This window comes from Azolla caroliniana, unplaced genomic scaffold (assembly GCF_043228905.1).
Source record: "Azolla caroliniana isolate FFs.n. ecotype wild unplaced genomic scaffold, voAzoCaro1.0.p SCAF_6, whole genome shotgun sequence".
Classification (NCBI taxonomy): Eukaryota; Viridiplantae; Streptophyta; class Polypodiopsida; order Salviniales; family Salviniaceae; genus Azolla; species Azolla caroliniana.
Window position 1 is genome coordinate 6,609,193 of NW_028230441.1, and position 15,674 is coordinate 6,624,866.

At 37.7% G+C, this 15,674-nt stretch overlaps 2 protein-coding genes across 2 annotated transcripts; one reads left to right on the forward strand and one right to left on the reverse strand.

Annotated features, from left to right (window-relative positions):
- Positions 1–4,528: 4,528 nt before the first annotated feature.
- On the reverse strand, positions 4,529–7,727 carry LOC147862871 (uncharacterized). Its single transcript, XM_087321814.1, has 4 exons — positions 6,648–7,727; positions 5,700–5,848; positions 5,383–5,529; positions 4,529–5,290 (listed from the first exon to the last, which is right to left on the reverse strand). The coding sequence occupies exons 1-4, from the start codon at positions 7,543–7,545 to the stop codon at positions 4,811–4,813; spliced, it is 1,674 nt and encodes a 557-aa protein (XP_087177940.1). The 5' UTR covers positions 7,546–7,727; the 3' UTR covers positions 4,529–4,810.
- Positions 7,728–11,973: 4,246 nt separating this feature from the next.
- Positions 11,974–14,923, forward strand: LOC147862872 (uncharacterized). The gene is made up of 5 exons (XM_087320660.1): positions 11,974–12,403; positions 13,333–13,439; positions 13,566–13,698; positions 13,920–14,114; positions 14,202–14,923. The coding sequence occupies exons 1-5, from the start codon at positions 12,107–12,109 to the stop codon at positions 14,538–14,540; spliced, it is 1,071 nt and encodes a 356-aa protein (XP_087176786.1). The 5' UTR covers positions 11,974–12,106; the 3' UTR covers positions 14,541–14,923.
- Positions 14,924–15,674: the final 751 nt, after the last annotated feature.

Below are 15,674 nucleotides of genomic sequence, written 5' to 3' on the forward strand. Positions count from 1 at the left end.
CATCCAAACGTTGAGAATTTTGAATGGGAAATTTCAAAAATCATAGTTCAAATAATTTTGTTTTTTTACCAAAGAATATATAGTTAAGTAGTATTTTAATTGTTAACTTTGTATTGTTGATACCTCTCTCATCAATGTTATTATTGCACTACCTTAAACAAAACCATAGACTTCTAACTATAAAGTGCTAAAGCTAAGTTTCCATGACACACATAATTTGAAAGAATGACAAAACCATATCAAATTGTAGTTCCACAAAAAGCCACGTAGTTAACTTATTGAAACATTGTTCCAATGGACTAGAGAAATCATTCGTTAATGAATTATTCTTGGTAATTTAAATGGATTGTAACTGGAATAATGCACATCCACTTTGGAGCGCTTACATTACAAGAAACAACAATCCACCTTTAAAATGATTAGGTGAGGACTCTAAATTGCTAAAATACGAACAATTGCATGGAACCTTGCTTTGTACATCAAATATTTGCTTGGCTTAATTTAAGTTGAATAGTAACTAGACTTAGGATCCATCTTTCTAAATACATTTATTTCTAACTTGGCACCTCAATATAATGTAACCTCACCCATCAATTGAGATATCGGTGAATTTAACTTTTCCTTGACGTCATTTTCAATCCATTCTTTGTTTGCTTCACATCTCAAGTGTCAAAAACAACAGTGTTGACTTCTTTCTAGCATGCTTTTGAAAAAACATACCAAAGTCTCTCATGAGAATTTTACGTTACTTATCTAAAGGACATATCACGATTTCACCATATTTATGCAAGCCTGTACCTTTTTGGGTATCGCAACACATTACTTATATTGATCAAGTGGACCCCAACTTGAATAAATAACTTCGAGAGAGATAAAAGGAAGATACGGAACTAAAAGTAAGCATGTCTATTTAAATGCAAAACACCGAAAATATCATCCCTAATAGAGATCTTGATGAAAACAACATCTACATGATTAACGAATCTTAAAATTACATGGACACGTATAACCATGCTAGGTATGTACAAATAGAATTTAAATTATTTGGTTCATTTGAATTAGTAGAAGACAATTATTTCACAAAGGTTTTCATCTAGTGTATAACAATATATTTAGTGCTCACATGTGTTACTAAAAGAAGTCCATAATCAACTTACATATATGGAAAACGAGAGTTACAAACATTATTAATGACATATCCTTGATGGAACAAATAGTTTTCTAAACATGATTGACAACATATTCTAGATGGAACAAGTCGACACCTATTCCAAGATGTTCTAGGCATGTGTTTGTGGAGCATGATTCTTGGAGTAATCAATAAAACATTTTTAATGAAAAGAAAGATGTATATGTAAAATCTTTATTTATGAGAGTGTTATGTAGGCCCTTGGCTCAACTATCGACAAAGGACATCAACCTGGTTATAGCTCAACTGAGTCACTAATCAATTATCACTCCGCTACAATTGGCTCATCTCATCAATTTGTGATCGAGTCTCGACTTGGCTCTATGATGCATCATCAATCGCATCACTTATAATAAAGCAAGTAAGCACAACTATTGCCTCGAGTCTTCGTTATGTGATGATTCACAAGTGGTTTTTGTCTTACGCTTCACCCACTCGATCATCCCACTTCTTCTCATCTTCCTTCATCGCTTGCATCATCAATGGAAGTGTCTTCATTGTCCATTGTGTTCTTATGGTAGTGACATGCCTCTAGGCAATGTAAGTCCCATGACAACTACAACCCAACAATAATGACATCACCATAGGTATTGAGGTATCAATGGTAACAATATGGTGGCATATGTTATGGTATGCATACTTACTTACCAAGGGTTCATTACTCTATTAGTGGAAGCAAAGATAACCATCATACCATAAAGAGCTAAGGGGGAGACATATGGAAGCAAAGAAATCAACTTGTGGTTCTTTGTTAATTCTCTCTTTGGTTGCCAAGTGTTAATGGTACCATCACGGTCCATAATAATGGGGGATAACTAAAAATACAAAATCATGGCATGCATCTTTTAATAGTATGCGAACGCCTAGTTTTGAAGGGGCCTCCACCATAATTCTCGTTATCATCTTCTCGTTCACAGGTTGTGGTTGCATGTCCATCAATACTAAAGGGGTTAAAGCCATGGGTATCTTTGTTACAAATGTTGGAAGTGCATTGAGCAACTCAAATGGGTGACTAACAAACATATTCAATAGGAAACAAGTACATCACCTATGTGGGTGAAATGTTACTAAGAGAATTTCAATCTTACTCTTGGAAATTTATACAAAGTACTCTTCAAACATCTTCATGAGTACTTTGGCTACTATTTAACTATTTATCATTATTTCAAAGGCCAATTAGTAATGACTCCATCTCATGAATAATAATCTTTTTTGTCCATAGCCAATCCACTAATTCCTCACCAATGTATTTTTTTTATTGTGAATCATTATGCTCTTGCATTCCTTCTACGAGTAATTTGATAGGTTTGGAAGTGTAAGAGTGTAACAATCGTCATGTTTAACCTCGAATATTAAGGAGCAATGATCAAAGAGAAAACACAAAATACACGAATGATACAATGCAGATGACACGCCATTTAACATGGAAAACCCCTCCATGAGGGAAACAACCACAGGACAAAAGTCCAAAATAATCCACTATCAACAAAGAGAATCAATAGAGATACAAGCTCTACCTCTAGGAACACTAGAGTGAAATGGAGATATGTAGGAAGTAACATTGTCGACAAAGTGGGGACTAAACACCAAAGGAATAGCAACTATACTCACAAGCACACGAGTGAGAGGGAAGAAACCAAGATGATGAAGCCCACGAGGCACAATAGAAGGCACGTAGATCGCACATGGAGTAGTGGAGTGGGAAGACTGAGGAGTTGAACATTGAGCTTGTTGTGTGGAGTTCTCAAATCTTCAACTCACCCTTTCTTGTTTCGAAAAGAACCACCCCTACATAGACCCTTAACAAAATAACTAAATGGGCATCCATTGCCCTTTCACACACATAATAAAAATGTTAAGGTGACCAGGACACTTGAACATAATCTCTTTCACCTTACTCTATTATGTATGTGAAGACAGTAACTGCATACAAATATCTTATATGTGCTTAGGAAGCTACTCTTTGGATTGTGTGCATTGCGACAAGTTTTAATTGAAATTATGACGATTTCATTGTATGGATTTCTCTTGGGAGAATGCACCTTTCAACACTAAGAAATGTACCACTAAAATGTATGTATGTAATGAACATAATAAACATGTACTTGTAGTAGTTCAAGCCCTTGAAACTAAGATAATCAAGTGATATCACTTCTCTCTTTTTAGGCAACAATTATCACAACCAACGAGAACAACCCAGGTAACCTTAAGAACCTTGCTTTAGCTTGCTTGATAAAGTATACAAAATACACACACCCCAAGAACCTTGCTACATTTGAGCTTGCTTAAACCTTATGCAAAGAGAAGGATCGTTTTAAAGGACTTTTCACCTAGGACCTCATGATCCTAGGGTCAAACACTTTACTAGTGAGGCTCTATATATTGAGTAATTGTAGAATAAGGAACGACAAGGTAGAAAGACATGTTCAATGCAACAAATAGATGTTGATGATTACACACCATGAATGTGCCCACTTGTATTGAGATCGCATAAGTGAAGATTTACATGTGTAAAGTAGAGCAATTCACGAGAACATGGTTAAATATATCAACAACTAAACAAACTAAAATAGTTGGTAGATTTCCATCATAAATTCAAATCCTTGTTTGTGTATTTGTTTATTTATCTTAAGTATTCAGCTATCTTAAATGTTAAGCACTCTTATTAACATATTGAAAACGTCACTAGTCACATTAATTTCCCATTTTTAAGCATAGATCAATGTACAACAATCTTCATTTTCTTTTTTACTAATGACATGTAGTTGGCAGCTTTTGAAATGGCAGTCCTTAGGTCATGAACCTGAGGTGTTGCCCATTTATTCCAACTGGAAAGCAAGCAATTGATCTCTCTTGTGAATCTATCTGAGTCTAAAAGAAGCCAACCAACTCTTATTCAAGCTAACCAAGGAAGAGAACTTGTATTAAATATCAACAACTCCATAACAACATGATTTATCAACGTTTCATGAACTTCCGATAGTCTACAATCCATATGACAATTTTCAGTATTCTACAATCACAACGTGAAATTCTAAAACCTAAATCCTCCTTGTTCATATTTGCACACATTCTCTTTATCATTTCATATTCTGCTGGACTGAAACTACCGCTCATATTTTTCTATGGACAAAAGAATGTTTGTGATCCAGAAGACAACTAGGAGCTCATCAAAAAGTTTTGCAAAAATCACATTTTGAACAGACATCTCCTTATTCTAAGAGTTGATTGAATATTATTCCAAAAATAACTAGCAATTTCAATGTCTTCTTAAATCATATATACTTTCCACCAGAATAGATAGGAAATAAATTTGATACTTCATTTCTTTTAATGTAAAGGAAAGGAACCATCACAAGGACATAAATGATCAAAATTCGTTGAGATCAAATTAGTGGAGGTCATCAATCCACATCATACCAGTGGAGATCCTCTGGAACAAAGACACTGCTACGATGACAACTTTTCATCATCGCACATGTTACAAATTAGGTTAGGTTGATATATAAATGACATTTCAGGACAAGAGGAACAAAACTTCTTTCTTTGGCAGATGATGATCACAATGACATGGAGTATGCAAATTAGTCAATCATGTATCATCATTCACCAACTAGTCAATCATGTGGATGTACCCTTTGCAAGCCGTACATTATCATATCCATTGTATGCATTTCCAATATCGTGTGAGTTTCCACCACTGTATGAATATACGCTCCTCACATCTCGACCACCACCTCGTTGTTCATAGTTATTTCTTGTGGGATAATATCCTCCTCGGTCATAGGATTTTCGGCCTCCACGTCCATTAATTCCATTTCCATATCCGCCACCACGAGAACCTCTACCATTGGCATAACTTCTTCCCCTTTCACCTCTTTGCCTGTCATCTCCTCCAATAATATTATAACCTCTTTCATTGCTCTTCACACCCAGATAGCCCTGAAGGCCTACACTAGCATTATGATCAATTGAGTAATCAATATCTTTTCCATCCTGTGTTCCCTCTTTGCGAACATGGTCAACTACCAATGGAGCAATTTCCTTCTGTTGAGTTTCTTCTGAAGAGTGTCCATTCGCGAGCATTTCATGGACATTGAGCTGTTCAAACATGAATGATGGTGATGTTGATGACTCTAAGAGGCATAATAAATAATCGGTATTTTCCATCACAAAATCAGATGTGTTTGTACCTTCATAATCTGATCCCCAATTATTGTCTCAAACTGATGATTGAGTGGGAAGACAGTTCTAGACACATGTGGATCAAGATCAGGTATTATCTGATGCATATGGTCTTCATTATGAGAAACAAGATGCTGCTGACCTGCTCCTCGCTCCTGTCACACAGATTGCGAGAGAATTTTTTGTTAAAAATTCAGAGGTATCAATTTAGTATTGAGTTTCTAATACATTGTAATAGGATATCCCGTTTTGACTGTCTGTAAAACCAGATAAAGATTATTTTAACACATTCTTACAGCATAAGAAGCATAACTGTACACATTACCTGGGTTGAAGATCCATGAATCGGAAGCTCTGATGGATTTTGTCCGGATCCTGACACTGCAACTTGCTGTTCAACAGTCTTTAATTCAGGGGTCATAGTGAAGTATTCGGAGGATAAAATCCTATTAAGACTCTCTCTCAAGCGGGAATCTGCCATACGTGTTAAGGAAAGATGTCCACAAGGATTACCATAAAGACAATTTGCAAACCTTCACTGGGTGGCAAAGATCATCGATTTGTGAAGGTATAGCTATATGGAACCTGAACCAATTACAGCCAATCTTCAACGGCACTTTCAAGGTTTAGGATTATGATTATCAAGAGCCTATCTACAAACTAATCACATAAACATGGCTCCCAAGAGAATGGAAGGCCAGAGTATTTCGTTTGATGGAGATCAGCACTCTTACTTCACTTTGTCGTAATAATCATGCATAACTGATGAATTTGTTGATAGGATCTTCCCAAAACATTCAATTGTCTCAATTATCATGTTTTTATCTGAGTTGATCCCACAATAAACACATTTAACATAGAAATTGAATTACTCTCTACGGAGTTGAAGCCTAACCTACAATACTCTTGATAATCATGTCTATTTTATTAGCTCAATATTGCCGTTTTGATCTCCACAATAAAAACATAACTGTAAATAGATAAGACAATGGAATGCTAGAAATTGCCCGGAGAGCAATTCTAGCCTTCAATTGACTTGATATTTTATTGATTTGCATGCTGATAGTAAACACGATTTTCAAAAATATTGAAGACTTGACATCTAGTACCAGCCCTAAACTGTGCTGTCATGGAAACTGTGTTAATTTGACTAGTTTATTAATTAGAAAACATATTTCCTCACATATAGCATGGTAAAAACCCCATCTTCTCACCTTTTCAGATAGACTCAAAAGAGGAGAAAAACTATATGACCCGCATTGGTGTAGGATACAAGTTACACCAAGATCCTCTTGAATAACCGAGTTTGAATTCTGAAGCCAATGATATGCATGATTGATGCACAGCTGAAGAGCATCTTTATGCGATAGAGAGGCATTGTGAGTTCGAGACATAAGTAACAAACTGAAGGAAGACAAAGCATCAAGATCACTTTCCAACAAAGGGCTATGAGAATCCTCTGTAACACAATCATAAGAGAGACAAGAACTCCTCTCATGAACCTTAGTCCAGAAAATCGCAGGCATCTCGCAATGTGATCTAACATCAAAAAGTTGTGCGAAATAAAGTAAAGTCAAAATATCCACAATATCAGAAACAACTGAATGTGTTTCATCCACTGAAGCTTGCGATGTGGATATCTGCAAGGCATTGCATACCTCTTTATCTACTCTTTCCTCGTTATCGCTTACGTGACACATCTCTATATCTACTCCTTTGTCCTGGTCAATTATCTCTCTGTCTATACATTTATCATCATTATATATATTGCATAACTCTCCATCCACTTCCTTGTTATTACTTATATGACTTATCTCTCTCGCTAAGCATTCCTTATTAACAGCACTTATCTCAACTTCTGTGTCTCTGAGCAGAGCATTAGTTTCCATGATCTCTTTCTCATGTTCAGCGATCTCTTCCTTCACGGCAGCATCCAACGGTTGACGTAGCTTCTCATACTCGTCTATGATCGCAGCCACCGGGATCTTATGCTTCAAAAGCCCTTCTTGCTCTTTGTTGATGCTTTTCCCCAGTAATTTGCTCTCTTCTATCTGCAGAATCTTGTTGTATTTCTTCTTCAGGGCTCGAAGACGTTTGCTTATCAAGCACATAACGGGGCCTTCCCTCACTGATCGGTCAGTCTCAGAGACGGAGCCGTCGTTGCAAGCCATGGATCCGAGAAGAAAAAGCTGCGCACCAGAGACAGAGAGAAATAACCAGAGAGAGAGAGAGAGAGGGGCGAGGGAGATCAATGGAAGCTGACGAAATGTCGCCAATTAAACCCTAACCCTAAATAGAGGTTTTAGATTATGTAATTAGGTGGTCGTTTTAAGTTGGATTAGGTTGCCACATTTTAAGCCCAAAATGAATTGTTGTAAGCTTTTTTAAGCAGAATTAATTGACTGAAGCCGGGCCCGTGCATACATAAATAATAGCCTCCCAGACAGGACAAGACGAGACGCAACCAACCAACCCTAAACCCTAAACCCTTTTGAATATAGGCTTGTTACATGTCCATCATGTGATGTGTTCACAGACAAATGGTGGTCACCAACCAACCTGGAGCCTTTTGAATATCGGCTCGTTACGCGTCCATCATGTGATGTGTTCACGGACATATGGTGGTCACCCGAAGAAGAAGAAAGAAAGAAAGAAAGAAAGAAAAAGAACCTTGGTGTCGTGGAGTCTCGCCCTCAACTCTATGGATCATGCTTGAGCACACCGTGTGTTGGTATGGTGGTGTCCCTCGTTCTACCCTTGCCCCAACCCACAACCCCATGGGAAGGGGAAGCCTAATGGTGTTCAAATGGCGATGCCTCATTAAGGGAAAGCTAGACTACCAGTTCAGAATGCGTGGAGAGCAAGACTTCTCATGCTACCATGGCGGTATGTCGATTTACCTCACGCCATGCTCTCCCCTCTCGTGGAAGGTGACCCATGGCGAGGAAGTTATAGTGATCACTTTTTGGTGCGTTGCTTTCTTGTTCTCCACAAAACAAAGAGAGGGAGGTGCAATATTGGAATAAATTGTCGATGAAACAAAGAGGGTGAGGTGCAATGTTGGAAGATTTTGCAAGGAGAACACTCATTAAAAGGGGCCCAAGTGGAGTTTGAATTTGAGTCTAATTGCTCACATATATAGCCTTTTTTGGCCTAAGCTAAACATATATATTGCTTTGCCCCTTGTGGACTAATGAGTTTATTGAGATTGAGATAGAAAGAGCATGTTGAAGGAAGATGACAAACGAGAAACTAATCCCCTACCTAGAGTCTCAACAACCTAAAGTGCATGAGGTGGTTTTTAGTTTCAGTAGGTGGTTGATACTAAGCAAGGCGAAAATGGTTATGCTTTCATCCACACCACTGCTTACATAAGACTTCGGTTCCATTCTCATCGGTGTTAGGTGGGGCATTTGGCCACAAGCAAGAAGACTCCTCAAGTATGAACATTTTGGATTGAACAAGTAGAAGCAACAAAAGTATGATCACACTTTGATAAAATCCTTTATCTCCGGTGACATTGTAGTTTGCGTTCCAAACCTTGTCAATGTGGTCCAATCCTTGACGCTTCCTCTCAGATTCACAATGCACAATTTCAATTGTAATATTTACTTATAAAATTCTTGAACATGGAGAGCCACTACTCAATTCCCACATACTATGTGAAAGTGGCACTTTTGGTCTCAAATGTCATATTTGATCTTTGGCAACGTTTATAAAACTTGTATGTCACTCTTATTTAATCGTGACAATGGAGTTGTGTGTCTTTGGGTGAAAACACACAACTATATAACTTTTTGTGTGAAGAACACTACTTATAATGGGTGTCACAATGGAGTATGGTCACCCACTAACTACATGGATAGTGGAACATGTTGAATTGCCAATAAGCAAGATGAACACTCGACTCAAGAAAGAATTTCCACTTACTCCAATAAAGAAATTTCTCATAACAGTACTCCCTTTATAGAATACGTTAAACTATAACACGTTTTGTACAATGCAATTAACTCTTTTATCCAAAGTTTTATTTATTTTATTTTTATTTTCGACGATTGGGCACACCCCTCATTTTGTTGTAAACCAATTATCTCATGGGCCAAATTTGGTCTTAGAATATTATGCTTCTGAAGAGCCAAAAAAGAGATAAGCCATGCATTATGTACAATAATGAGCCACTTGAATGCATGGAAAGCTTCAAATATCTTGGCCTTGAAGTTCCCTCAAATCATAGATGGAATGAATGTGCTATACACCGCTTAGAGGCAGGAAAACGAGCATATTATGCATTTGAGAACACATGCAATCGTGGAGATATTAAGTGTTGGGTCCTCAAGAAATACCTTTTCGACACTTTGGTGTCACCGGTGCTTCTCTATGGAGTGGTGGCATCCCGAAATCTACTTGGAAAGAGTTTGAAAATGTCCAAAAACATTTTATTACCAAGTTTCTACAAGTTAAGAAACAAACGTCATACATCCTCCTCCTTGAGACGAGATCACTTCCCATTGAGATATTGACCATGGAAAGGGTTGTTGAATACATGCTCAAGGTTCAAAAAAGTCCCTCACATCAACTTCCTAGAATCGCATGGGAAGCAAGCAAAAAGATCCAAAAGACGCATAAAAGCAATTTTTTGTGTTTTGTTGGATGCAATAGATTTGCTTCATGATGCATCACTAGATTCCTTTGTAAATGAGGCCTTTTTACAACGCCAATGTATCATGACACGGGGAAAATGTGGAGGCTCACACTTCATACATTATACTACACATGTTGCACCTAACCACAAAACCATATTCTTTGTGGAACGAGGAAACCGTACACATTGATACATATTAGAGCCCATTTCGTTGGCTTCTATTCGAACCATTGCTTCAATGCGATTGAGTATCACACTTTGATACAATGCTCTGCCTTTGATCATATTCGACCATGCTTTCCACACATCTTCGACCAAGCCCAATCCTTGCATGAATTTCTCTCACAACCACAATGTGCACTCTCGATTGCAACATTCATTGGTAAAGTTCTTGACAATCGAGAGTCACTACTCACTTTCACACATATCATGTGAAATGTAATTTTTTTGGTCTCATAGGTCATATTTGACCTCTGAAGACGATAATATAATCTATCTCTCTCTCTCTTCCTCCTTTTACTACCATAGTGGTAGGCATTAGGGAATCAACAAAAGGCCTTGGATTCAAATGCTAACTTTCAAACATCTTATTACACCATGGACATGTATCACTTTTCTCCTAAATTGAACAACACGATTCACAATCTACAAACTATTGACGTAACCCTCTCAACAATGGGTTGATTGCACTCTCTCTAAAAGCACATATCACATAAGCTTGATACTTGCGACATGAACTGTTGCTTTATCACCCTCCCTTTTCTCTTCTTGGTTGCCCTTGCATAGGTTCTCCGTGAGTTTCCTTTCCTCAAATTGTTCATTCCCAATCTCCAATATGCTTTTGCTACTTCTCCTTAGGATTTGCATGTGTTGCTTTGCTTTAATGCATCCTTATCCTTCTCTTCATGTGCTTTCACTCTTGCTTGCTTGGCCTTTTGAGAGCAATGAGTTTTCCATAACTATTAGAGACAAGAATAAAGTCGTACAATTTCCTCCTCCACCTACCTCATCATTTGTATTCATACATCGATGTATGATGTTAATGACAAGTCACAATTGAGTCATATTGGGTCATTGATTGGGATGTTGACGTCTTTAACTCGAGCCATAAGTAATATTGGACCACTATATATACTATGTTTCTATGCTCGATAGAGTTAGTTGTTGTGTGGTTTGCTACGGGAGTTGTTGTCGCTTCCCAAAGAGAATGCAAAGCCCGACATCGATAATAAACCATCAAGCTAGGAGCAAAGAGTCTTATGGTATGAAATGCAGATTTAGAAAAGGAGTCTAATGTTGCGGTGGTAAATGGTTGTCTCCAATCATACACACACACACACACACACACATTACATTTTGGCAAGTTGGGTTTGAACTTACATCGAGCCAACCATGTGGATAAGCAACCTTTTTGTCATGCCACAACAAGCACACGATATATCATAACCACGAGTGTGTTTTCTCCAACTTATAGACAACGAGGGAGTCCCCAACATTGAGGCGCTGGTCGGAGCATATCAATGTTGTATTGTATCGTCAGGTACAAGGCGGATGCTATGTGCCCGAAACTCGTCGCCAAAACGAATCAGACCGATGCTTTCATGGTGGTCAACATGAATCGGGGAGAACGAAAACTACTCGAGCCTGGAGGTGAAGGAGGCACACAACTGAAAACCCAACCCAACCCAACCCAAAGCCCCAACTGAACAACTACTTAACTTACTATACATACATACATACATACTACTTATTTACTACTTTTAACTTATAAGTTATGAACCGCACTTAAATGGGAGGGGTGGGGGACATGACCGTTGGAGTCCTTGCGCGGTGGCGTGATTATCTAATATAGTTCGTCAAAACTACAAAAGTAGCCCCCCGCATTATCGTCGTACAGACTTTATAAACGTATTTCTCCTTCTTCCACCATAGCCGATCTGCTTCTGCTTCTGCTTCTTCTACATCTGATTGGTTTCGTTCTTCCTCTTCTTCTTCGTCTTTCTCGTCTTCTGTAATCGCAATCGTCTTCGTCTTCGTCTTCACCTTCACCTTCACCTTCGCCTTCTCCTCCTCCTCCCATCTCCTGTCTCATGGCTCTCCGTAGCCTCAACGCTTCCGCTCCCGAACGCAACAAGAAAGGCTACGTCTGCACGAGGAAGACTCGCAGTATGGTCTCCGCCCCCAATGATGAGAACGTGAACCTTCTCGGAAGCCCTAACAGCCTCTTGCCGGCTCCTGCACGACCTGTTGTACCCTGTAAGAGCGCTGCGTCTCCATCTCCAGACATCGCTCCGCTTCTTACTTCAGATGAATCTGCCATAGCTGAAATCGAGTATTTGCTATCGGAAAACCTTTCAGACCTCACCGATCCTGAAGACAACCTACATGTTAGTGTCTCACTCTCTCTTTTTCCTTTTTCTTTTTCTATTTGAGTTGGAGTACAAACCGTAGTTGCCTATCCTCGTTATAATATCCTGGAAATCCTGCTTCTTTTTCTATCACTATCTGAGATCTGTTTTAATGCCGAGATCTTTCTTTCCGTGACTGTATTTTGTATTAAAAGAACTGTATAACTTTTACCGGAACCTTTTACTTCTATGCTTTTATTACTGTCCCCAATGGTAGTCCTTACCATTGTCTCTTTCGTTCTTTTTAACTTCTTGACTCCACTACTGTGCTTAATTCATGATCGGACTATGTTTATTTTCTCATATTACCACTAATTATTCTGGAACTCCTGCAAGATCCATGAAGATTATGGTCAGTCTTTATAAGCTCTATTTATTGATATGAGATAATTGGTATTCATTTGGAACAACAGTGATATGTTCTTATCATCTGTCAAAGTTCATTCAGGATGGTTTTGATGATAGATTTTCTTTATTATCTCAAAAACATGGATGTAAATGGTGGTTTCTGAGTCTTTATCTCTGTTTGAATTATCGTGGTTAGCGTTTTCTGTCTTTTCTTGATCTTATGACCCATTGAACTCCTGCAAGATCCATGAAGATTATGGTCAGTCTTTATAAGCTCTATTTATTGATATGAGATAATTGGTATTCATTTGGAACAACAGTGATATGTTCTTATCATCTGTCAAAGTTCATTCAGGATGGTTTTGATGATAGATTTTCTTTATTATCTCAAAAACATGGATGTAAATGGTGGTTTCTGAGTCTTTATCTCTGTTTGAATTATCGTGGTTAGCGTTTTCTGTCTTTTCTTGATCTTATGACCCATTGAATGCCATTTTCTCTTCTTGAACATATCAAAAGAGGATTTCTAATGTCTGCTGTTTATCCAATATTTTTTTCAGACATTGATTGAGAGGCTGGATTCTAAGGACTGGCTGAAGGTGTGTGAAGCCGTTAACAACACGAGACAGCTGTCCATTTATCATGCTTCTTCTCTTCAGCTGCACCTGTAAGTCTTAATATTCCTTAAATTTCTGTCTATTCATGCAATGTACATTGAAATTTCAGACCTATCATTTAATTACAGTAGCCTTCCATTTCAACTTGTCTAATAAGTATCCTGTTATAAATCCAGAGATAAAGTAATTCCTCTACTAGTGAAAGCATTAAAAAATCCGAGGAGTGCACTGTGCAAGACCGCCATCATGGGTTCAGCAGATTTATTCAAGGCATATCCAAATGAAATTATTAACATGCTGGAACAGCTTGTAAGTGATCGATTTTTCTTGCAAAACTATTTATCTGTAGAAACATGGCAAACAAACTCATTTGATTTGTGTAGAAATATGTCAGATCAACTGAAGAACATAGCAAATGAATCATTATTTCTGTATTACCCATTGCATTTGTATGAAGATAGTGGATACAGCTTCTTCAGCTGCATTTACATCACCGTCTCATGAGATTTGTGTGAACAATGTGGATGCAGCTTCTTCAGCTTCTCTTGAAGGCATCACAGGATAAGAAGTTTGTTTGTGAGGAAGCTGAAAGGTCACTAGAGGTGATGACAGATTGTCTTCCTCCATCATGTTTATTGATTCAGTTGCAGCCTTATGTGAAACATCGTAGTCCTAGGGTTCGAGCAAAAGCTGCATCATGTGTCTACCGATGTGTTGCAAAGCTGGTGAGTATTAGGAGAAATGAAAAAACTCTCTTTTTTATGTGGATTAGTCTTATTAATTTAAAATCCTCTGGTTTTGAACATATTCAGGGAAATGACGGGATAAAGAAATATGGATTTCAGCCATTGTTGCAATTGGCGGCATCTCATTTAAATGATCAGCTTCCTGAGGCTCGTGAGGCAGCACGGAAGCTTATAGCAGAGATATATGCTGTGTATCCTAACAATAATGTGAATGATAGCACGTCAGAAGGGAATTTAACTGTGGATGATTGCAACTTAGAAATGAACGGGAATGTGAGTGATAACAAATTGAATGATGAGAAACCAGATATCGTACAAGAGGTCCAAGGTTGGAGCGAGTTCTGTACTTCACAGCTATCTTTACATGTTGCACAGGCTGTTATAAGGTTGACTTCTGGTGCTTGAAGATACCTCACAACATTGGAATGGGGGTTTAATCGAGAAAGGATAAACCATTTTTCTTCCTTTTGTTTAAGGCAATCCATCCGAATCTATTTGCTCTCATATTCTAATGAGGCTTTAAATGTGGTGCTGGCTAATAGCGAGCAGTACGTACGTACATACATATCAGGCACTCGGTCATGGTGCCATAAGTACTTCATAGGCTTTGTTTGTGAAAGGTGTTTCTGTATGTAATAGACTGATTATATAGCTCACATAGCTCTTCTTGGGTACTGTTATCAGATTTGGTGTTTCTTTATGCATCACTCTACTGGTCTAATGGCTTATGTAGCTTTCCTTTTTATATTTTCGATTATTGGTATGAATTCATGATATTTGATTAATGACTCAATAACCCCACTGTCAATTTTATTCAAATTGTTTTGCACTGTACAGAATTATTATTTGTCTGCTTGAATTGCTAGAAACATGGTTCCTTTTTGTATATTACAACGAAGCTAGGGCAAGCTTAAATATCCCTCTAGGAGGATACTAGTGTGGAATGTCTGTCTATATATTAGTCTATTATTTCTTGTCTTTACGCGAAGAGTGTATTCATATTGGAAACATCTTTATAGTCAAGAGAATAAATATTACGAGGGGGATAACGTCTGAGTTTCTATGAGTGATGCTTGTTCAGGATTTGTTCACAAGAAGAATGAAAGGCATGAAATGAGCATGATCTTTTGGCACGCCAAAAAGTTACATTGTATGTTGATATTTTGTGGGGTACTATGTTGTGCCAAGTCTCCATTTAGGTATTCCATGGACTGGGATTAATGAAGTTTATGTGGTTTACTTATATTGGGTAGTATAAAATATAGAGTCTGGGTCATAAACATCCACCTCCTATCTAGTGTTTAAGATCCTAAGTATTGAGCTTGGAGAATAATTTATTACAATTGAAAATCTCTCTATCAATATATTAGTCTTATCACCTCCTATCTTCATACTAAGTGTATTTATCCTTTTTTTGGAAAAAAGTCTATTTATCTTGGAAATATATATATGGTGAAGAGATTAAACATGGGGAATATCTTTATTACAAAGAGATTAAAGACTCTACACATCTTCGTACCAAAAGGATTAACAAAAAAC